The sequence below is a fragment of the Lithobates pipiens genome, unplaced genomic scaffold (assembly GCF_037356315.1).
Source record: "Lithobates pipiens isolate NorthernLeopardFrog02 unplaced genomic scaffold, aLitPip1_a1.2 Scaffold_8, whole genome shotgun sequence".
NCBI classification, from domain to species: Eukaryota; Metazoa; Chordata; class Amphibia; order Anura; family Ranidae; genus Lithobates; species Lithobates pipiens.
The window spans coordinates 213,975,374-214,000,889 of NW_027507903.1; the positions used below are offsets into that span (position 1 = coordinate 213,975,374).

The 25,516-nt window shown below is 36.9% G+C and overlaps 1 protein-coding gene across 2 annotated transcripts in view; it reads left to right on the top strand.

The window, feature by feature from the left end:
- The window catches only part of PPP1R3A (protein phosphatase 1 regulatory subunit 3A), a 58,504-nt gene that overhangs the window by 19,775 nt on the left and 13,213 nt on the right, over positions 1–25,516 (top strand). For both annotated transcript variants that reach the window (XM_077470959.1, XM_077470960.1), the window contains exons 2-3: positions 18,176–18,228; positions 18,321–18,439. In XM_077470959.1, coding sequence (XP_077327085.1) covers positions 18,176–18,228; positions 18,321–18,439 — 172 coding nt within the window. The remainder of the gene's footprint in view (positions 1–18,175; positions 18,229–18,320; positions 18,440–25,516) is intronic.

Here is a 25,516-nt window from a genome sequence, read left to right on the forward strand (position 1 = left end):
GCTCTCTATCAAGGTGCTGGTGTCAGTGCTCTCTATCTCGGTGCTGGTGTCAGTGCTCTCTATCACGGTGCTGGTGTCAGTGCTCTCTATCAAAGTGCTGGTGTCAGTGCTCAGTCTCTATCGCGGTGCTGGTTTCAGACAGTGAGGGAGATAGCAGCGGAGAAGCCAATCAGCAGGTAGTGCCAGCACCATGGCTGAGGATCAGCACTGGACTGGCACCTCCGGACCACTGCAGTGGAACCCTGCATAGGTGGGGTAAGTGCCAGGCAGAGGGAGGGGCTCAAGCACAGGTTGGCACACTGGGACACTGGCACAGGACTGCGCTTCCCTGATAGTGGCACTGATCATCTCCTGCACCCCCTGCATAGCCTGCCCTGACCTTACCTCTCCTCCATGGCCTTCATGCGCTTCTGAATTGTCAAAATTTCACAGATAAAAAAAAATGCTTGTCGTTGTCGATCCCAGATTCACGTAATACTTTTGTTATGTCAGTGTCCATGTTGTGGGACTATGTGTGCACAGCTAGTAAGTATTTTGTGGCTGAAAATATGACCTGGAGGTTTTTAACGTTCGCCTGCCATTAAAGTCAATGGGGTCCTTGCGGTTCGCGAACTTTTGGCCACGTTCACGGTTCGCGTTCACGAAACATCCCATTGGAAGTTCGTCCATCACTAATCAGGGACACTGTGAGTGGTGTGGCAGTGATTTTTACCAGTCATTAGAGCAGCACAGTATTACCATAGCTGACACTGCATTACTCTAGGTTGGTGACTTGGATTTTTTTATTGCATTATTAAGGTTATATAAACAATAATTTCAGAACTGACTCATCTGTGCATCTGACTGACTATGCTCCAGTGAGACACCAGTTCCAGTAATCCCCTGTAGACAACTGCACTCCTGGAACCACAGGGACTCCTTTGTTCTTTTTTTTTTTTTCTCTTGTTTCCTGTACTTCCTGGCCAGTGAATATGGCATTCCTGAGGGCAGCCATGTACCAATATGCTAGGCTTTCTTGGCTTATAGGAATGGAGACTGCTACAGGTGGTAGTACACTAGCTATAATTTTTGACCACTTGTATAGAGGCGACCATTACAGTACATTGGTTTTTACATAATCAGCGGATTTGTGGGATACAAAAAAAACAAACCAGACCAGACAGTGAAAAAGTCTCGCACGTATGTTATTGCCATACTTGGGAGGAGTGGAAGAATGTGTTTATGGGTGCAATTTTAAATATGCCAATGCTGCATGTGAGAAATGTATTTAAATTGACAACCATGATTGTATTGTTAGCACCGAAGCACGGAATGTAGCCTTGTGGCTAACAGAAGCCAGTGCCTGAAATAGACTTGAAAAACGTAACTTAAATAAATCTCTAGGACCAGATGGCTTACACTCAAGTGTCCTCAGAGAAATTAGCCAGGCAATATCCAGACCATTATTCCTAATTTTTATGGATAGCTTAAGGACTGGAATGGTACCAGCTGATTTGCAAAAAGCAAATGTGGTGCCAGTATTTAAAAAAGAACAAAGATATATACCTGGAAACTATAGGCCGGTCAGTCTAACATCAGTAGTGTGTAAACTATTGGAGAGGATAATAAAATACTATATCTAAGAATTTGCACATGAAAACAGTATCATTAGTAGTAATTAGCATGGATTTATGAAGGATCGTTCTGGCCAGACTAATCTGCTAACATTCTACGAGGAAGTGAGCTGCCATTTAAATAAGGAAATGCCTATAGATTTAGTATCTGGATTTTGCAAAAGCATTTGAAACAATTACCCATAAATGCTTAATTTACAAATAGAGGTATGTTGGCTTAGACCATAGTGTTTGTACCTGGAAGAAAACTAGTTACAGGGGTGCAGCCAAAGGGTGGTGTATACTAAGAATAGACTGGTGTGGTGAGTGGGATACCCCAAGGTTCTGTCCAGGGACCAATACTGTTGGTTTGATAATACAAAGCTAAGCAGGGCAATAACTTCACAGTAGGATATTGAAACCTTACAGGAGGACCTCAAGAAAATAAAGGGGTGGGCAACTACATAGCAAATTAGGTTTAATGTTGAAAAATGTAAAGTAATGTACTTGGGGACCAAAAATATGAATGCAAGTTATTCGCTAGGAGAAGAACCATTGGAGGATTCCAGAATTCAAAAAGATCTGGGGGTCCTGGGGGTCCTGGGGGTCCTAGTAGATCACAGGCTTAGCAATGGCATGCAATGTCAAGCTGCAGCAAGCAAAGCAAGCAGTATATTAGCATGCATTAAAAAGGGATTTACTCAAGAGATAAGACTATAATTCTATCACTTTACAAAACTCTGGTCCATCAACATGTTGAGTATGCCATTCAGTTCGGGTCACCAGTCCTCAGAAAGGATGTGCTGGAAGTGAAGTGAGTCCAAAGAAGGGCAACAAAGCTAATAAGGGGACTAAAGGACCAAAGAGGCATGACTACAAACGCTAAATGTATTCTCCCTGGAGAGGAGATGCTTGAGAGGAGAAAGCGATATACAAATACTTCAATGGTGATTTTAGCATACAGAAAAAAACTTCAGTTTCAGCAAGCTTTTAACCACTTCAATACCAGGCACTTAGACACCTTTCTGCCCAAGCCAATTTTCAGCTTTCAGCGCTGTCGCATTTTGAATGACAATTGTGCAGTCATGTGACATTGTACCCAAACAAATTTTTTATAATTTTGTTCCCACAAATAGAGCTTTCTTTTGGTGGTATTTGATCACCTCTGCAATATTTATTCTTTGCGTAGCAAATTAAAAAATATGAAAAGTTTGAAAAAAAACAAGTTTTTCTTTGTTTCTGTAAATTTTTTTGTAAATGAGTAAGTTTTCTCCTTCAATGATGGGCACTGATATGGCTTCACTGAGAGGCACTGATAAGGCGGCACTGCTGGGCACCGATGAGGTGGCACCAATGAGGACACTGATAGGTGGGCACTGATGACATGGATAGGCACTGATAGGTGGCACTGATGGACACTGATGGGTGGCACTGATGACACTAATGGCTGGCACTGATGATGCTAATAGGTGGCATTGCTGAGCATCACTGTTGTCTTTTAGTACATACTGGTGCTAATGAGTGCCCATTTGTGGGCACTCACTGGCACCGATTGTGCATTCATGGGGTACATCCATGGGGTACATACCTGGCCATCCACATGTTGCCTCCTTCCCTGGTGGTCCTAGTGGCGTTCTTGGTGGTCCAATGTGGTCATCCTTTCTTTTTATAGCACATTGGCTATTACTTTGTATTGAGTTGCTCAAAACAGAAATGTGTTCTTGGAGTTGCCTTTTGTTACCAGCAGAGCGCCACAATAATGTGCAGTAACTTTAGTGCACCAAAGTACCACACATTAACCCATTTATCACAACACTATAAATAAAACCTTTTATAAGGAGACATTGGAGTTGATTTAGTAATGGCAAATTAGACTATGCACTTTGTTTGTGCAGCTGCTCCAGAACTTAGTAAATGAGGGGAAGCTCTGCAAATTTCCATCATTCAATCATGTGCAAGCAAAAATGCTTTTTTTTTCGTAAAGTGAAGCTTTGTACCTCATTTACTAAGCTCTGGAGCAAACTGCACTTGCAAAGTACACAGTCTATTGGCCTTTAGTAAATAAACCCCATAATTTTACAACTTTAAAGAATCCCCGAAGCATGTAATTAAAGGATTAGTGTATTTTTAACAAAGCCCTTGAAGCTTCATCAAAATGCTCTCCTCATATGATACAGTAAATTTTTACATTTAGGCATTGGTTCATTATCGCCATTGCATTTTCAGGATTCCCATGCCTTTTGTTGGACAAAATGACAATGTTAGCCCTACAAATGTATATAATTGAATAATACAATTTTGCCCATATAATCTTCAATGGTGTTTGCAGCACAGTTTGCCAACTTAGAACATCAAGCACAATTATGTAACTGTTTGTAAACCACACCTTGGCAGATTATATATAAAAACACACACACGTACAGTATATACATTATGTCACAAACACCCCTCACATTTTTGTACATATTTTATTCCATCTTTTCATGTGACAACACTGAAGAAATTACACTTTGCTACAATGTAAAGTAGTGAGTGTACAGCTTGTATAAGAGTGTAAATGTGCTGCCCCCTCAAAATAACTCAACATCCAGTCATTAATGTCTAAACCTCTTGCAACAAAAAGTGAAAATGTCCAAAGCTGGGCCCAAAAGTGTCAATATTTTGTGTGGCCACCATTACTTTCACTTCAGAGCTTCACAGATTGCCACTGGAGTCCTCTTCCACCCCTCCATGACAACATCATGGCACTGGTGGATGTTACAGACCTTGAACTCCTCCACCTTCCATTTGGGGATGCCCCATAGATGTTCAATAGGGTTTAGGTCTGGAGACATGCTTGGCCAGTCTATAACTTCTACCCTCAGCTTCTTTAGCAAAGCAGTGGTCGTCTTGGAGGTGACACCTGTAATAGGCAACCCTGATTTTCATTCCGGGTCTCACCAGCAGAAGGATGAGACAATTGATCCTATCAGGGAAATACCGCCTGATGGATGTTTGGCCACGGGGGGATCTCGCCCCACCGTCAACCATTTCTAGCCTCACAGACCCACCATTAGATAGTCTCAGCACCTACCAACTTTGACACTTCTTGCAGTCTCAACAGAAGACATATACTCCACGAGACCTCACCCCATTTGAATCATTATGCAGTATAGGGAACCTTCACAACATACACTTTCCCGGTTATATAACCACTTGACTACCCAGACAGAGGAGCAGACCCTGACATTTGTTCACCAATGGGGAAAGGACTTAGGGATTCAGTTCTCACCACAGCAAGTGGATAAAATCCTAACTTTGGCACATAAGTTCTCCATCGCGAACCAATGTCAGGAAATCGGGTACAAAATCATATCCCGATGGTATAGCGTTCACTACATATTCCATAAGAGTGATGGAGCTATTCCAAATAAGTGTTGGAGGTGCAATGCGGAAGTTGGCACTATTATCCACATTTTCTGGGCCTGCCCGGTACTGGGATCAATCTGGGAGGAGGTAACAACCACCATTAAAAGCTTATCTTCAGTAGAATTAAAAGGTAACCTGTCTTCTACACCTGACGGAGAGAACCATACGGAAATATAAAAAGACTCTGACAATGCAATTTCTCAATGCAGCAAGGGCATGTATCCCCGCACTCTGGAGGCAGCCTCAATCACCAACCAGGGTCCTGTGGTATTCTAAAGTCAATTGTATCCTCCACTTGGAGGAATTGGCCACCACTCTCTATAATACAGAGGAACAATTCCGAGAGGCCCTGGAGATACTTCACTGGCACAAATATGTATCTGTAGGAGGTGGCTAAATCCAAAACACAAGGGATTAAGTAACCACCGCTTTGAGCTTTATACTGTGACATATGTTTGTAAACTGCACTGGAGTAGGATTCCGCCTACCCCCCTTTTTTTCCTCCCTACCCCTCCCTTTCCTTCACCCTCCCGTTACTTTTCTTCCTTTTCTCCAAACTACGCTTCGACACCTCAGCCGCTGTTACAGCTGTATTATAATTATAGTGATCATAAGAAGCATAAATATTACACAATTTCTGTTATTAAGGTGTATGATTCACTCATTTGATTGATTAATCCTCTGTTTTGGTCAGTATGGTCAATGTTCAGGGAGGCACTGTAGGCCTCCTGGTTTCTATGTCTATAAATGTTACCATATAGGCAAAGTAATTCTTCATTTGTCAACAACGTTGTCTCCAAATCTTGTCATATCTCTTACCTCACGGAATATGTTGTCTAATGTGTACGTGTACAAGAAAATGATGTGACCTGCTGTATGTCATGGAACTTTGCTTTACAAAATAAAGGAATTTAAATTTTTTTTTTACTGTAGCTCCCCAGGGTGGGCAGCACTTATGCAGCCCCAGACCATGAAATTCTTACCACCATGCTTAACTGTGGGAAAGAAACACTTGTCTTTGTACTCCTCACCTGGTTGCTGCCACACACGCTTGACACCATCTGAACCAAATAGGTTTTAACTTGGTCTCATCAGACCACAAGACATGGTTTCAGTAATCCATATCCTTAGTGTTCTTGTCTTCAGCAAACTGTTTGTGGGCTTTCTTGTGCATCATCTTTAGAAGAGGCTTCCTTCTGGGATGACAGCCATGCAGACCAAAGTGTGCTGTGTATGGTCTGAGCACTGACAGGCTGACCCCCCACCCCTTCAACCTCTGCAGCAATGCTGTCAGCACTCATACCTCTATTTCCCAAAGACAACTTCTGGATATGACACTGAGCACGCACACCCAGCTTCTTTGGTCAACCATGGCCAGGCCTGTTCTGAGTGGAACATGGCCAGGCCTGTTCTGAGTGGAACATGGCCAGTTAAACTGCTGTATGGTCTTGGCCACTGTGCTGCAGCTCAGTTTCAAGGTCTTGGCAATCTTCTTATAGCCTAAAACATCTTTATGTAGAGCAATAATTCTTTTTTTGAGATCCTCAGAGAGTTCTTTTCCATGAGGTGCCATGTTGAACTTCCAGTGACCAGTATGAGAGATTGAGAGTAATAAAACCAAATTTAACACACCTGCTCCCCATTCACACCTAAGACTTTGTAACACTAATGAGTCACATGACACTGGGGAGGGGAAATGGCAAATTTTGTCCAATTTGGACATTTTCACTAAGGAATGAACTCACTTTTGTTGCCAGTGGTTTAAACATTAATGGCTGTGTGTTGAGTTATTTTGAGGGGACAGCAAATTTCCACTGTTATACTACTACTTTACATTGTAGCAAAGTGTAATTTCTTCAGTGTTGTCACATGAAAAGATATAGTAAAAATATTTACAAAAATGTGAGGAGTGTACTCACTTTTGTGAGATACTGTGTGTGGTGTATATATATATATATATATATATATATATATATATATATATATAGATAGATAGATAGATAGATAGATAGATAGATAGATATATAGATATCAATATAGAGATATATATAGCAAGAGATATATAGATATATCTATATATAATGCATTTAGGTTACATGGGTGGCAAACAGTTATGTAAACCCTCAAATTGGGAGCTGGTATGTAATTACAAAAATGCTACTGCTCCCAGGTGATATGTACTGACCATAAACTTCAAAGTATGTTGCAACCATGAGGTGCACGCCCTGCCACTGCAAGCAGATTACTAGTAAGGAAAAATTTGGATGAATGGCAGCACTCCCATGTAATGCAAAAAGGCTTTATTGTATCCAAAACATGTAAAAAAAATCCATAAGGGTAGGGGAACAAAAAGACCGACACATTTCACACGTAAACATGCTTTGTCAATACCGTATGGAAATCCAAGGGTTATCCCAATATATATATATATATATATATATGAATAGATTTCAAAATTAAACTCAGGTGTGTCCAATTCCACACTCGGATTTCCCGTTTAAATTTCCCATCATGCACAATCAAATTTAAACAACATTTGATATAATATGATTGATGCAATTTTAATAAGCATCACTATAAAAACATAAACCAGTACATGAGCAAACTAAAAACTAAAAACATTTATAAGCATAGCATACATGAAACTGTGGAGGATCTATCATGAGGACATCATGTGGATATCAATGTATACGAGAATACAAATATAGGTGTAAATACCTGAATATGTGTATGCAGATATGCCACCACGTATGTAATTAGCAACATATTAATTCAATGAGATGTTTTATTTTTTGTTTTATTTTTTGTTTTTTTCTTCTGTATTTCTAGATACCTGCTTTCTTGCCTTTCTAATCCTATCTCACTCCATTGTAATTGACTCTTTAACAATTTATTGTCACACTGACATAAAAGCATTATGTTTTTAAGCATCTTCTTCTTTATCATTACTTTTAAATGAAGGCTAAGAGATGTTCCTACTTCATCTTAAGCATAATTAGATTTTCATGACATAGGAAATACAATCGCTGACACTGCAATAATATAGGAAGCAAAAAAATATATTTCACACCCTTTAAGCAGTGAAACCCATCACAAGTTTCTTTGTCACTAAAAACTGATTCCTCTAAGATGAAAAGGATTACAGATATACTGATAATTCTGCCTCAATAACTTCCTTTTTGATGAATACAACAATTTCATTTGTTCTGTATAGACATAAATGTGTCACGGGCTCCTTTATTTAAAAATCACTATTTCTTTGTTGTTAAAATGCTTTTGTTTTTCATTTCAACAGTTGTAGTTCTAACCTTATAATGCCCTTGTTTGTGCCATTTCTAGGGAACAATTGAAACAGTTGAACATAATGTAGTAATTCATTTATGTTTTGTTTCTACAAAACATCTTGATAATAAAATTAGTCATCACCTCTGTGGATAAAAAAAATCATGCATATACAAGTCATTAAAATCAAACATAATACAATGTTAAAACAATTTGTTTGTTTTTTGTTTTTTGGCAGTGTTCAGACAGGTGTAGAACCTCATTATACAAGTGTTTCTTGCAAACAAACTGATATTGTAGAAAATATGCTTGTATCCATTTTATTTATATTTGGATTTTTTAAATGCTTTTGATGGGCAGGAACCCTATTGTTCTGGGACGTCTTCCTGAGAATGTGCCTTGTGCGGCCACTCTGGGCCACACTCCAGCATGATCTGTCACCCATTGTGTCCACTGGACGCAGCAGATGACTGATCACTGTACCGGCCCGCTGCTGGTAACACGTGATCACTGTGACCTATCCCAGCAGACCAGATGACAAATGTAAACATTGAATGGCTTCCTTTTGATCCCATTCATTGTATACAATTGTGTTGCTAGCTGTGATTGGTCATAGTGATCACATGCTGGAGACAGGGTCAATCACAGCCCATTTGTACCATGTGATTAGCTATGACCAATCACAGCTAATTACGAGAATACACAGGGGTTGATTTACTAAAGGCAAATCAACGTTGTGCTACAAGTGCATTTGGAAGTGCAGTCACTTTAGATCTCAGGGGAAGCTCTGAGATGAGGGGAAGCTCTGCTGATTTTATCATCCAATCATGTACAAGCAAAAATTCTGTTTTTTTGGGGGGGGGGGGGTTTCCTTGCATGTCCCCCTAAGATCTACAGTGGCTGCACTTCCAAGTGCACTTGTAGTGCAAAGTGGAGTTGCCTTTAGTAAATCAACCCCACAGTGTCTACACACTGTCATTCAATAAAAAGCTGTACTTATAGCAGTGAAATTCACTGCTATAAGCAATCATGTAAAAAAATAAAAATAAATCCTGATCAACTCCCTGGAGTGGTACAGTGTTACTATGGTAACACTGTATTGCTCTGGTCCCAGTATGTAAAAAAAAAAAAAAAGGAAAAATATTGTAAAAAATTGAAAAAAAATTATTATTATTATTATAATATATTTTTAACATACTGTCACCCACCAGTCAGTGTCCCTGGTCCCTACCACACCAGTTATATGATGATGCTGTACTGCACTGGTGACAGTATATAAAAAAAATTGAAAAACATTTTTTTCTTCATTTTCCAAATAATTACAACTTCCAAAAATGTGTCATGCCTCTTCCTAAATACCCAAGACTGACTACTTTCCAAAAAGGTCATTTGGGGGGTATTTGTACTTTTGTACTGTCCTGTCCTTTATTGTACTGTCCTTACGTTTTTGGGCCTCATGAAATGAGATAGGCCATCAGTACATCAGGTTTGAGTGATTTTCTGATATATATATATATATATATATATATATATATATATATATATATATATATATATATACACACACCATAGTTTGTGGACTGGATAACTTTCCTACAGACTAAATAATATACACTGATTTGGTTTATTTTCACCAAAGAAATGTAGCAGAATAGATGTTGGCCTTAATTTTCTGAAGAAAGATTTGTTATTTGTAAAATTTTATAACAGAAACGAAGAAAAACTTGTTTTTTTCCCCAAAAATTCTTATTGTAATGTAGCAAAAAAAAAAAAAATAGAGTGGTGAAAAAAAACTATAAAAATGTTATATGGGTACATTGTTGTATGACTGTGCAATTGTCATTCAAAGTGTGACAGCGCTGAAAGCTGAAAATTTAGGGAAATTGCATAATGCAGGAATAAATATGAATCTTGCCATTTAGGCCCTGATTTGCTTGGCCACAAATCTCCCTGCTGTGTCATAGTCCTACATTTATTTCCAGTTTTCGTCAATGGTTTAAGATGATCAAAATTCAATCTATAAGCAAGAGATTCAGTAATTTGAGTTGAATCTCAATTTATTTAATCTACTTGGACCATCTCTAGTAGTGCCTAATATAAGCAGTCTGCAGCTATGGAAGCCATTCTCTTTCTTTTTGGACCACGTCCAAGTTTAAAGGAAACCTGTACCAAGGGTAGAATGGAGTCTTTCATTTTTTAACGCATTTAAAAAAAGTCTAGTTGTTTAGCCATCTCTGTCCCCAATGATTTCTAAACCAATGCCCTGGAACACGTTTGCAGATAGTAAAATCAGAAAGAAGTTAGAACTTCTGGTACACGTTCAGGATTAGAAAGTTGGAAAATGTATCTAATGCCAAAACAGCAAACGTGAAAGGAAATGTTGCTCACTACCAAGGACAAAAGGAAAAGGTGACTCTTCCCAGCAGTGCTCAGACTGCAATAAATCATGAGGTTCTAATTTCTACTTTATCCAAAATTAAAGGAAACATTTTAGATTTAGAGCTTTTGGATCAACCTAACAACCACGTATCTAGTATTATCAAAAGGAGAAATCAGCCACATTAAATACAGATTTTAGGACTGGTGCTTCATGGGCCTGTCCTCCCTTGCTCAATTAAAATACTTACCTATCAACTGATATGTCTCTTTGCCTACCCTTGGAAACTACCTGCAGATGCTCATGTGTATTACCAGCTCCTTTCACTAAGAAATCCTATATAACCTATGCCAGGTGGTTGTAAGCAAGCATTAAGAACCAAGCATTCCGGAAGGTATCCTGATATTCTTTTATCTAATTCCATGCCAAAGGCATGTGCAGAGGGTGTGCAAGGTGTGCCTGGGCACACCCTATTCACTCTGTGCAGTGCCGATTCCCCCTACTGCCCGACTCCCCCCCTCGTGTTGCGCCCCCCCCCCCCCCCACTGCAGTGCTGCTGGCTTCTCCCCTGGCCGCTGCAGGGGATGTTTCACCAGCCCCTTTATTTTCAAAATGAACACAGTGAACACACTCACTCAGTGCTTTTTATCCACTCACTGTCCCATGCAGCTGAGGGTGCAGAGAAAGGCATGTGTGTTTGAACTTTGAGGCACACACCATAGTGCAATAGGCTGCATATACCTATGTTTCATGCCAGAGTGTCCTCATATTTGGAAGAAAGCATAAAATACAAATGAGGAGCTTTTTAATGGCTGAAACCTAGAGTATAACTCTCAGAGGAAAGAAGATACAAATGTAAAGGTTGTATTTGCAATCCTCCTAATTTTGCTATCTAAAGCTGAACTTCAGGAATTATATTTTTTGCATGCCCACACTGGATCGGCTAAGCTTGATATAAGTATGCATATCTGGGGGCTGCTGGTGATGCTTTAAATCAGAGCAATGTTCTTCTTGGTTCTGTGCAAGGGACTCCCCCTTTGGACTCTGACCACAAGTAGTTGCTTGATCAATACTTCCCCCATTCATAAAATGTTGTGTTTTTTTTTCACTAAATTCTCTGATTGACAATAATGGAACATAATTGGGACACAGGCATTCAGCATTGTCCCCCTATAGCAGGAAGTGACTGAACAAGGATCTACATCAATGACCTAAATCAAGAGCCCACTAAATAATACAACAGGTGTTATTTTATTGAAGGCTGCGTCTTTTAAATATTAACAATGACTATTAAAATTACAGCAGCATGTTTAACCTGATATTATTTTATACTTTTGGTTTATTCTACCTTTTTATTTTTTTTAATTTTTTTTTTAAATAAGAAACATGTCATACTTACCTGCTGTGTGCAGTGGTTTTGCACCAAGCAGCCCCAATCCTGCTCTTCTTGGGTCCCTCACTGGCACTCCTGGCCCCTCCCCCTACAGAGTGCCCCCATAGAAAGCCACATGCTATGGGGTGCACTCGTGCATATTTGTTTCCAGGCCACTCTGTGTGTTCATAAGACACACAGAGCGTGGCTCAGCCCTGACCCCGCTCCCTCCCCATTGGCTGTAATTGAAAGCAGTGGGGGCCAATGAGGAGAAAGAGGGCTCCCCCTGACAGAATACACCAATCAGTGCAGCCATTGGCTGCAAGAGCTAATCAACTACTGGTTTTCAAAACAAAAAAAATTCCCAGCTCAACTTACCGACCAGCCTTCTGCCAACCAAATGATCCTGTCTTACCGGTTGCGTTAAAAACAGGGGTTTCTTTTGCACACATTTACAAACAGTACATGCATAAGCTGCACAGTCCTTGACAAAGCAATAATATTATCTGCAGTCCTAACTCTATACATTTTTGAGAGCCTCCATAGTAGAAATAAGTAGAAGTGCATGCATTATAATGGGTATCTAGAGGGCAGGTAAGCCTGGAGGGAGCCCACCCCTCTTTAAAGGCACACTGAACACCCAGCATATAGCACAATGGCAGCAAAGGTGTCCAGTACATCCCTTCACTAGTATTCTAACAGTACAAACAAATGGCCACTGTCCTCACCTATAACTGGCCTTTGCAGCAAGGAGCACATGAAAGAGCGAAGCATGTCAAAACAAAACTGGTTTTGATTGACAAGCAGCTTCCATGTGCTCCTTGCTGCGAAAGCCAGTTATAGGTGTGGACAGTGGCCATTTGTTTGTACTGGTTTTCCAGTAAACTGTAAACTGTTCGACAGAAGCCTGTTGTTAGAGGAATGGCTGTACACATGGACCGAAAGTTGCCTGTTTCCTGCTGAAATGCCGATTTTCGGTCTGTGTGTACCAGGCTTAATACAGTGGGGTTGATTTACTAAAACTGCAGCATGCAAAATATGGTGCAGCTCTGCAGAGAAACCAATCAGCTTCCAGGTTTTTTGTCTAAAGCGTAATTGAATAAGTAGAAATTAGAAGCTGATTGGCTACCATGCACAGCTGCACCAGATTTTGCACTTCCCAATTTTAATAAATCAACCCCAGTGTGCCTATGGGGGAGATTTACTAAAGCTGGTACATACAGAATCTGGATAGTTACTTATTAGCTCCTAACTTCAGCTTGTTCAATTAGGCTTTGATAATAAAACCTAGAAGCTGATTGGTTGCTATGCACAGCTGCACCAGATTCTGTGTGCACCAGTTTTGGTAAATATTCCCCAATGCATTGTTACATTGTACATGCTATTTAATTCAAATGTAGATCAAAGGTGTGACCTAGAAAGAAATAAGTAAAATAAAAAAATGTAATAAAATAGATTTCTGTTTAACCCCTTTCCAGCTCAGATTCGCTCCTTCAACCACTTATCTATTTTCCTTTCTTTTTTTTTACCATTAATGTTTACATTTTTTTCATTTTCAATTTTTTAATTCACTGCTTTCTTGAGTAACATCAAGCAAGGAATTTGGCATTGGAGTCATAAAAAGGGCACGATAGAAAGTGGATAGTAAAATGAGAAGGAGGAATCTCACTAATGGTTTATAAATAGCTGCCAGTTTGTGATTTTTTTAAAGGGTAGTTGCCATTGCAAGGGATGAAAAAAATGCTTTAAAAACTAAAAATAAAATGCTAAAAGAGAAAATTTTTCTTTCTTTTTTTTTTTTTTAACGCAAAACTGTTGCTTTTTAAAAATAAGTATAACTGAGCCCCCTGTAAAGCAAGCAGTAAATACTTTCTGCATCACTCACCTCCTCTGCAGTGAAGAGAAAATCATGCTGGAAATTTTTCTGCAATCAGCACTTTCAGAAATGTCAGGGACCAGCGCTCCCCGATGCATTTTCTGAATCCTTCCACCAAGCACTATGTTACTTAAGCACACAAGGCCAAAGGAAGGTATAAGGGACCAGGCATCCGACAAGTGTTATGGATGCTGAGGATTTTTCAGTAAGCTTCCCTCTTCACCGCAAAGCAGTTTGGTGATGCAGGCAGCAGAACAGGTACGTTTTCATTACTTGCTTTATAAAGGCTCTTTCATTTAAAAAAAAAAAAATGTGACAGAACTACTTTAATTTTTTTTAAGTGAATGTGATCAACTTAATATAAGTAATCATGTTCATTTCAGTTAATGTTCTTTTAAAAAAAGATATGTACTGTATAATTTACAATATGCACTACACACATACAGAAAGCAATATTTACTTATGGATCCTCTCTCTCAATTCAAATCTCAGTCGGGCTTGACTCATTAAAAGTAGTCACCTTCCAAGTAGTTTTCTCAACATTTGCTGATCAAGGATTTCACTAAACTACAAAACGTCCTATTTTGCTAATATACAAATTTGTATATTTAATACAAAACTGAAACTATGAAATTCAAATGTAGAATTACTTAGGGAAAAGGTTACACTAATAAAACTTATTAAAATTAGTTAGGTATACAAATTAGTTAAGGAGTTGTAGTCAATTTACATTTGCATGATTATGCTTTTATGCTGGTCATCTATGCTTCAATGATCTCTGCCTTAAATGAGTTAAAGAAAATCTATAGAGTTTATATGTTATATATATATATATATATATATATATATAAAACATTCTGTTAATTATTTATTTTGTTTAGAAGGCAGGAGGAACCCAGGGAACATCCATCCCTCCATCCCCTGTTCCCTCCTGCGACTTCTGGCCCCAGAAACAACATGTATTACGTTGCTTTCACAGCTGTTAATCCTTGGCTAATGTAGCCAAGGATTCAACTATTCCAGCACAATCTGTGCAGGAATATTTCATTGGAGGGCAGGGGAGACTCCTAGACCCCAATGTCACTATAAAACGGAACTGTCACCTGCCCTTGCTGTCAGATAAAAAATGTAAAAAGAAAAAAATTATATAAAATAAATAAAACTAATTTAATAACATTCAAAGCACCCCTTCACTCCCATCACCCCTGCACACACCCCATATAAAAGGCGCAGTATGCAGAGCACGTGTATGTAACATTAATCCTGCCATATGTGTGAGGAATCATCGTGGACATCAGAGAAACAATTATAGTACCACATGGGTAACTCTAAACTGCTGACCAGTAAAAGTGTATAAAGCACTGCCTATGGAAAAAAATTTGCATAGTTTTTTTGCAACTTGAATTGTTTGGTATCTATTTACTTGACAAAACCCTATCTTTTATATTTTATCACAAATTGGGTATAATATTATGTTTGTACTACAGTCATTTTAGTGTATTTTTCCTCAAAGTATGTGTTTCAATACATGCACAAATATCATGCAACAAAAATACATTTTAACTACCTAAATTTTATTCTCCAGGGGCGCTGCTTTTAGAAAATATATACTTTTTAAGAGGGGGGGGGGGGTTACAGTATTTTCTAGCAAAATTTCTGATTTTAATATATGAGCAAATAATGAAAAAGCTGCCCCATTATACAAGTGATTAAAGAAAACCTAAAGTTAAAAATGTACTTATTAGTAGAAGTATACTAGTATAGATCTACTGGTTTTCTGAAGGGTGCCATTGAAAAAAAGGTCTCTAACTCCACAAATATTAATCTCAAGAAGGTCCCAGCAGATTGTCCTGTTACCATTGTTAGCCACATTACAGGACTGGATTAATGTGACATTCACTCTGTTAACACAAAGGTAGCTGATCAGAGTCTTGAAGTCACAGTTGCCACAGTTAGCAGAGGTAACAGGAAGAAAACACACTGTAAATGTTTATTTGTAAAAATACATTGCATACATATTTAAACATGTAAAAAAAGGAAAAAAAACGAAAAAATGTAAAATAAAATTCCAACATGTCATATTGTTTCTCATTACCTGATTGTTTCTGTTACCTGAAAAGACTCAGTTAAGAGTGCTTGCTGATCGCTCATAGGCATTGGGGGTTATTTACTAAAACTGGAGAGTGCAAAATCTGGTGAAACTGTGCACAGAAACCAATCAGCTTCCAGGTTTTATTGCCAAAGCCTAATCGAACAAGCTGGAGTTAGAAGCTGGCTATCATGCACAGCTGCACTAGATTACTAGATTCTGTGTGCACCAGTTTTAGTAAATCAAGTCTATGGATACAATAATTCAGGTTATCATTTGATTATCATTTTTAAAAATATGTACTTCAAATACAAATGTTAGGATTCGTAGATAATTCACATTTATGTCCACTAGAGGGACCGAGGGACTTAAAAAGCAACTTTCAGATGATCAATAGTATCAGACACTACCATGACATGGCTGAAATGTTCACGTCAAGTTAGACAACTACAATCTGATACTCCAGTAGGATCTTATCTCTCAGACGCTCAATCATATGATGGTATCTCACGTTCCTAATTGCTGGTATTACAAGAATTTATAGCTCCATTGTCTTATTTTTTGTGGTACTCTAAGCAGACCCACCATTTGTGGAAAATGTATTTCAGTTTTGTGATGATATTAAATACCTTGGATACAACACTGGCTGTACAGAATATTAAATATGAATACTAGACAAATAATGGAAAATCTACTGAAACCATTGGGGTTATTCTACTAAAGGAATAGTGAATGCACACTTTGCAAAGCTTTGCATATCCAATCATATTTATTGATATGACTATTTAAATATTTTAGTTATATGAATACGTATCTTTGAATTACTTCACTATACACCTACTGTTAGCATTATCGTACTGAATAAAGATGTCTGTTAACATAGGAGGGCAGCTGGATAAGCAGCTAGTACAATTGGATATTTGAAGCAAACTTAGCTTCATTGTATTCATCTAGCTAAGCAAAAATTCACTTTGCAGAAGTGAACACTCTGTACTCCTTTAATAAATCAACCCAATTGATGTGAATGACCATTAAAGGGTGCCTATATTTTCATATTTTTTATTCATCAAAAAGAGAGTTCAACAACATTTATGGATTTATTTTTAAAGGTCACAGCAGTTTAGCAGATTAGAAGCTACCTAGGACTGGGCTGGCATAAGGGAAAGATTTCCAGCTATTGTTCTACCCCGTAATCCCAAAAGGAATAAAGATTGCCTGCATGGTCTACTATAATTTTATTGCCTCCTGGAGTTATTTTAATTATTGGTGTGCAACCAATATGTGTGTGTCCTTTAAACCTACTAGGCCGTATTTGTTACACTGTTTGAAGGAATACTTGTTACTGTAAGCCTTAGCCACCAATAATATTCTCCCTTGAATTTCAAAGGGGCAGTATGTTAGAATGAAAGAGAAAATCGAACTAGTTCCTATGGAACATTTATTGTTTCATTCAGTTTAACAATAAGTTCCATTATTTCATATTTTGCCACATACATAAGAAAAGGCTCTTTCAGTTTGAGCAATACTTTTTAAAGAGTTAGGAGGGTATGGCTTACATGGCATCTAAAAAAAGTTTTTGTAGCATGACTGACTGGTCTTGAAGATGCTAATCTTATTGAAATATAAGAATTCATGTAGAAAAATGTGCAAAATGATACTAATCATATCCACAGATAAAATTGACTAACTATAGCTGCATACACAAACTCTAGTATTGTAACAGGGTACACTTATATGCAATATTCAAAAGCATTTTGTAGAGTTTTAAAATTTGCATTGTACTTACATTTCTTGTTGGTAAATTAAGTATAAAATGGCCCAATCAGACTACTAATATCTGGTATACAGAAAGGAAAGTTATTGTACTGTAGATGTAATTTGCAATGAGCAGTTTCGTTACAGATAAATACTTGTAGAAGCCTAGGCCTTCCATAGCCAGGCTGTGTGTGTGTGTGTGTGTGTGTATATATATATATATATATATATATAGAGAGAGAGAGAGAGAGAGAGAGAGAGAGAGAGAGAGAGAGAGAGAGAGAGAGCACAAATTAATCAATTGACCTATAAGTATGTGTTTTGTTATAGAACATAATGGATGGAAATTTGACCATAGTGTTGCCAACATGGTTCATAAGTCAAAGGCACTTTACTTACAAGGTTTTAATTCTTTTTATTTTAGTAAAGAAGATGAGGATATGGATGAATTTTCAACAGAACAGCCTGTGTTAACGGGTATAGTATATATTTTTTTGAGCTTCCATTATATGTTCACAGTTGTGTATTTTCTAACTCTTAACACTTACTAATGTGCATTTTTTTTTTAGAACAATATATCCCAAAAATAATTTGTTCCCATGATGAATTTACTGAAGGCAACCATGATGAGGAAAAGGAAGATAAAAGAGAAGAAAAGAACGAGGAAGATAGTGATCTAGAAGTATTTGTAAGTCTTTTTTTAGGGGGTAATATTGGACATATAAATGTTCATGTTTTAATTGCAACAAATTAGAATGATTAACTTTTCTTTTATATACACATGATTTTAAAATTGTAAAGATACTGTGCTTTTTATTTCATTCCATTCTTCTTTAGAAAGATATTCAATTGTTATTTCATTTTGTACACTCTTTTTTTATCTTCACAAAGCATTGGTTTTGTTGTGTGGGCTACAATATGCAATTTTAAATGTATTCTTGCTATTTTTCATGCCTAATAGGAAATGATTCTATTGTTCGCTTTATATTTTTATTCACATTGTGAATAATTGTGGGTTTTTTTTTTTTGGTTCAGTTCATATTTTTGTTCATCTCTCTAAATTACCATTTATTTTCACTCTATTTTGCTATGTTTCTGTATCTCTGCAAATGTTAAAGGGAAACTAACATATAATAAAATTAGCCTATTCTGGTAGCTGAAAGAAGCACACTAGAAAGAGCTTTTATCGCAGGTTTAAATAACAGAGCATATACAGGGTGATTATAGTTCAGGTTATGTCCTCCTACTCCTACAGTCATGCAGAAAAGAGTAACCAGCACAATGTAATCATTAAATTGCTGTTCTCGGCAAGGTTGATAGAAAATTGATCTAGAAGCCCCTGTATTTGCAGCCGGAAAGGGACTACAGTAATGGTATCCCAACACTGAATCATACATCCACTTAGTTCAAGTTTTTATCTGAGACAATACTGTGTGTAAATCTAAGACAATATCTTTTGTGCATAACAAAATGTGCGTCTACGAAGAGGTAGCGGGGATAGTAGGTCACAAGGCAGGAACTTGGGGCTGAAAGGAAATGTCAACTAGGAGCAGAATTTAAAGGACAATCATAACAAGTCATACAAAATAAGAGACAGCCATTGATATTAAAAATGCCTTAAAAAAGTATCTAAGACATATGGAGGAAAAATAAAGAAGATACAAAAAATGAAAAGAATGTGTCACCTAAAATGTTTAGGTGGGATCCTTACCGAACAATGCATTCTTCTTTCTTCCATCCCTGCCCCTTCTTTCTTCCACCCTTGCCCTTATACCCATGTACCACTGTGAACTGGTGTGGGATTTACTACATACTGTAACGTGAAGAGACATATTTAAATAATACATATTTTTGATCACATTCCAATATCTGGAATTATTAGGTAAAGCAATATCTCTAGGTTTTAAAGCTTAAAGATAATTCCTTTTCAATAAACCCGTAAACGCAACTCGTAAAAGTTTAAAAGGCAAAGGGATCTGAGATGCACCTAGGCATGAGGGAAAAAGAGTTATCCTTCTAATATATGTTTTTACAAGACAAAATAACAGCATAGTAGAAATACATATGTACATATTGGATCATAAATACATGCACATACAGTGTCTGTGCAGCAATAAAACAATAAAAAACAGAACAATAACCCAACCATTAACTCTCCATTTATCATTGTCATGCTGAAAGGTCTTGCAAATATGTGAAGTGGTATCATTGTCAGCAAGTTAAGACTGAGTTTCTACAGTCTAACACCTTTTTAAATTTATCTTGACAATTTCTGGTAATATATATATTTTTTCTTCAGGACGTATTTGGTTAACCAACTTTATCCATTGCTGTAAAGTAGAGGGGTCGATTACATCCACCTTAAAGCGATTGTCTAGCAAGTCCTTAATAGGCTCCCTCCAAAATAACCATGTATAGTGGATTACAAATTCCTCATCTAAATGCCAAACAGATTTGTAAAGTAGGGGCAAGGAAATCAGGGCTGAAGCCACAAGTTGCAAGTTAGAGGGCATGGCCATTCCAAGTGCACAAAGTCTGCGTCAGGTGGATGACATTGCAGGCATTTTTTTATAGGATAACTGATCTATTTTGTGCAGATGGGGCAGCATTACATATGATTAGTGAAAGATGTACCATTGGATGAGTTTATTATTAACTGCCAGAGATACTGACAAGTGTGACCAAAATATCCTTTCTTCAATATAAAATTAACTGGCTTTATTAGGTGGGCCAGATTTACTTACAGTGCCCTTCGGTCTAAAAAATAAATAAAGTCAGTGGTACCCTGTAAAAGAGAAAGTTTAACACTTACCATTCCAGTGGGTGCTAAATTTTATTTTTATATAGAGCTATGGGTGTCCCTGCTTTCTGAAACTTCTGAGCCAGGGCACTACATTACTGATGTTCAGTGCAGTGACAATGCAGTCATGGGAGGAACCACAGTACCTAGCAGGGGATGCACTATCCAGAACACACAAAAGTGATAAGAGAGAGCAAATGTTCAAAATACTGCCCACCCTCCAACATGGAAATGTAAACCTCTTATTTTAAACGGTGCCACCTAATTGTTTTTAGACTGCAGATAGGGTCACATATAAAGCACAGTACAATCTGTAATGAATCAATGTCCAAATCAAACATTCAGTCATGCAAAGGAGAAGCTTTATTTCCAAATTTCCATAGGACATTGTATATTAAGATATTTTATTTTCAGTTTTGTAAGCTATAGTAACTTAACATGTAATCATTGGAAGGGCTGTATTGAAAAAAAACAGTTGACTGTTTGTTTTAAATGTATTTCATGTCTGGCAGTGGCATCTGAAGAACAAATAAATCAATCTAAACATTCTAAATATGTGCAAATAGGCAGACTTACAGAGAACTGGGCAGTACTTGAGATGGGGAACAAGCGAAAAGATTTTCATTGTAGCAGATGCCACTTGCTTACTATACATAATGCCATCATGGCCATGTGTTGCATAATTTTGAGATGAAATGTTTCACATAGTAGTTTATTGAGTTATTTCCATACAAAACAAACTGTAGAAATAGTAGAGAAAATTTGAGCTTGTCACAGTGGTAAGTCTGGTCCAGTAGAGGCCCACGCTATGCCTTGATTCTGTGTAAGTTATCTGACTGGTTTGAGCTTGAGTAAATAGGGATGTTTTCTGGAGTTTTGTGGTGGGGGTGGGACAGACGCTATATGGATCAAGTTGAATAAAGAGCATTGAGTTACAGCGAAAAGCCCCACATAATTAATCATGTTAATATTTTTAAGTTAGCAAGCTAAATTGTAACTTTTTAAGTTTAAGTAAAAAATCTAGATATTAATTATATGCCAAAGGGTCTTGGCCTTTGATGTAATGCACCCTGAAGTACTTTTAAACATGAGGCAAGCTTTAAAAATAGACCAAAATAATTACTATTTTAATCATAGAGTATCTTATTTCAAATCAAACAACAAAGTCTATTGTTTTTTGTTTAGTCCAAAGTTTGTCTTGCTTTTATTGTACTGTATAGATTGTACCCCTTTAAGAATACTGACTGTTAACTGTACTACATACACACTATGTGGCGGTTATTTGGGGACAGTAAAAAATGTGAAATGTAATATTGTCATAAAATTACACTAAAATACTTATAGAACGCAAACATTACAGTTAATATGAATGGTAATCACATCTATCAGATCACTATGAAAAAAGTTATCAGTACCTAACAGAACATAGTAAATGGCTCAGATAAAATAATAAAATACAATTTGACCATCTTGGTTGATTTTCCAAAGGTAGATTCTTTAGATATTTGTAACTTAGATTTGTATTTCCAACACTTTAATGACTTAAACAATGGAGCGGTATAAGACCTTGAAATACAGCCATCCGGCATGGTTGAAACCCACAGGCATTAGCTCACAAGACAGCTGAGCAGTTGACAAGTAGCATGAACCTTATGTTAGAAAAAGAAGAAATTGTAAGATTTGCATATAATTACTGAGATCATGCAAATGTCAGTTATGAATATAAAAAAACACAGGCATTTCACTGTTAAATCCTGACAGTTGGCATCCCTGAAAAGCTCAATGCATTTGAGTACTAGTTGGCAGAAGGTCATTAAAACAGAATTTGCAGATACATTAACACTCTCACTTTTCTTTGAGTGATAGTTTGCTATTTATAGTTCGCTGAGAGTTCCAGAAAACACGCTAGCTGGATAAGTTGTAGTGGGCTTCCACATAAAAATTGCATACTGAAGTATGGGGACATTGTGCCTTTTTTAATTGATTTGATAGAAGCTATCAATATACACTACATATGCATAAAGTTGAGATAGAAATGATGGTTCTGTCTGACATATGAGGAAAAGACAGAAATGACTGTAGAATTTCCATTGGAATGACAAAATGAACTACTTCCATACCGAAAATTAACATTAACTGGGAAAATAACAATTTCCATTGCTTCATAAACTCATAAAATAAAACAGTCAACATACATTGAGAAGTCTAAAGCTGAAATTCCTACATATGCATAAAGTTGAGATAGAAAATGATGGTTCTGACATATGAGGAAAAGACAGAAATGACTGTAGAATTTCCACTGGAATGTCAAAATGAGCTACTTCCATACAGAAAATTAAAATGAACTGGATGACTATTTTCAATGCTCCCTCTACTCAAAAAATAAAACATAAATTGGTTATATTTTATCTACAGAATATATTTCTAAACAGCATTATTTTAAGATTTAGAGAACAACAGTATAAATAGTAAAGATACAGTACATATCAGGGAACATCGTTTCAATATATGGTATAAAGTGTAATCACAGTCACAACATAACCCAAATTATGTGGACAAGTTTTTAGTATTAGCGTAAATATAATAATGCTCTACACACATACATTTACTTTAGCAGTTTGAAACAAATTCCAACATGGTTTGCTGTAAAGAACAATTTGAAAATATTTCAAATTAGCGTTTCTAAACATCTCCAAATTTACAATAGTTAAAAATAGCCATATATATTTTATTTGTGAGAAAATACTTTCAATTATCCAGTATGTTTCCATTTGAAACAACACAGACAACAATATCTGCCCTTACATTATATGTACTTACATTTAATGATGCTCTTACATGTGCCTGTCTAGAGAAATCATGTATTTGAAATTCCTAAGGGGTAGGGTCAGGCGTATACACTTTTAAATCATATGTTAGGAATGAAACACCAGTATGTTGTATCTTATTGTTCAGAAGACTTTTCATTTTCTGCATGCTGTGTTGGCATATATTTTTTTCAAACTCCAGCTAATATCAAAAAGGGCCTTCTTCCAGCATTATGTTGAATATGTAATGTTGTGTTTCAAGCTCTTAAAGGAAATAAAGAACAAAAAAGAAAATTAAGCATTTCTTTTAATTCTACCCTAGAATGCAGGAGCTGTCAAGTAATAGCACAGTCACTGGGTTAGAAGGGTCTCAAGGCCATGACAAGAGTTCTATCATAATCTGTGTTTAAAAACAGCATGTGGGAAAATAGGCATATTTCACAACACGTTCTACAATAGCAGGCAACAGCTGGGGGAATGAAGACCTAAACATAGAGGAAGTGGCAAGGATTTGAACAAGAATCCTGCTTGTCAAATAATGGATATTTTAAATGGTGCTTGAAAGCCAATGTTTTGCAGGATCATTTCTGAACACATGACATAGTTCTGAGCTTTCACTAACAATTTCACATAGTGAAGGATGATACCATTATATTGCATGCTATTGAGCATATGCTGGGAATATGAAATCTATGTAATATTGTCATTACTTAGAAAACCACTTTATATAATACTGTTTTGCAATGTGTTTGAATTTGAATGTGTATTGACATATTGCTGCATAGTTAAATTGGGATATTCCCTATAGCAAAATTAAGAACACACTCCGCAGCTAATTGCAAGCTTACAAAGGTTGAAAATAATTTGGTTAGCATTTTATTTTGGAATGGTACTTATTAGTGACTAAAATGTTAAGGTTCTCAGGTGGAGCCTAATCCTAAATAGGTATCAATTCACTGGAACTGTGAATTTGCACACATTATGACCTATATTAGTGAAGGCAGTAAATTCATCATGTACAGTATGTGTGGAAAATATATAATGGAGGTGCTCCCAGAAAAACAGATTCATGTAGATGATGAAAGAGCAAAGGAAGAATTTTGGAATGAGACCAAACTAAATACATTCACAGAAATGTCATAAATGAGCAAAACATCTACTAGGGGCTAGCGATACAAGGGAAAATATCATACATGACACATATCTAGATCATAAAATCCTGTAATAAATATAAAGATGGCTCCCATTTATATGTAAGAAGTACAGTGTATAAATGGTCTCACTATGTCCTAGCTCATAAATTAAAATCTTTGTTTAAAAATCTGTCTAAATATGACTTTATTAAAGTAAACCTTAAAGTCAAAAATGTATTTTTGGTCCTCTGGGCACAGTTACTGTGGCCACATCAAAAGTAACAATTTTATCCCTCAAGAAGAGAGATTGAATCATCGGCCAGTCAGATCCAGAGGGACCCCATTCTGAAATAGTTGAGTATTTGTGTTTATGTCCACTTTAATAGAAAGTCACTTTTTTTTTAAGAATTCAATAACAATTAAGTGTTAAGTCTCCAAAAATCATCAGTCAGTAATGACTCTGCAAGTCATTACTTAAAATGATTATTGAAATGTAAAGTAAAAACACAATAAATATAAGTAAAATAACTTTATATAGCATTAGTATAATAATAAATAATAAAAAATAAATGATATATATATATATATATATATATATATATATATATATATATATACATATATACACACACACACACACTGCTCAAAAAAATTAAAGGAACCCTTTTTTAGCAGAATATAACATCATGTATATTAAACTCCTGGGATATTGATCTGGCCAGTTAAGTAACAGAAGGGGTTGTTAATCAGTTTTAGCTGCTATGGTGGTAATGAAATTAACAACAGGTGCACTAGATCAGCAACAATGAGAACAGGAATGGTCTTACAGGTGGAGGCCACTGACATTTTTTTCCTACTCATCTTTTCTGACAGTTTTTCACTAGTTTTGCATTTGGCTATAGTCAGTGTCACTACTGGTAGCATGAGGCAATACCTGGGCCCTATAGAGGTTTCACAAGCAGTCCAACTCCTCCAGGATGGCACATCAATACGTGCTATTGCCAGAAGGTTTGCTGTGTTTCCCA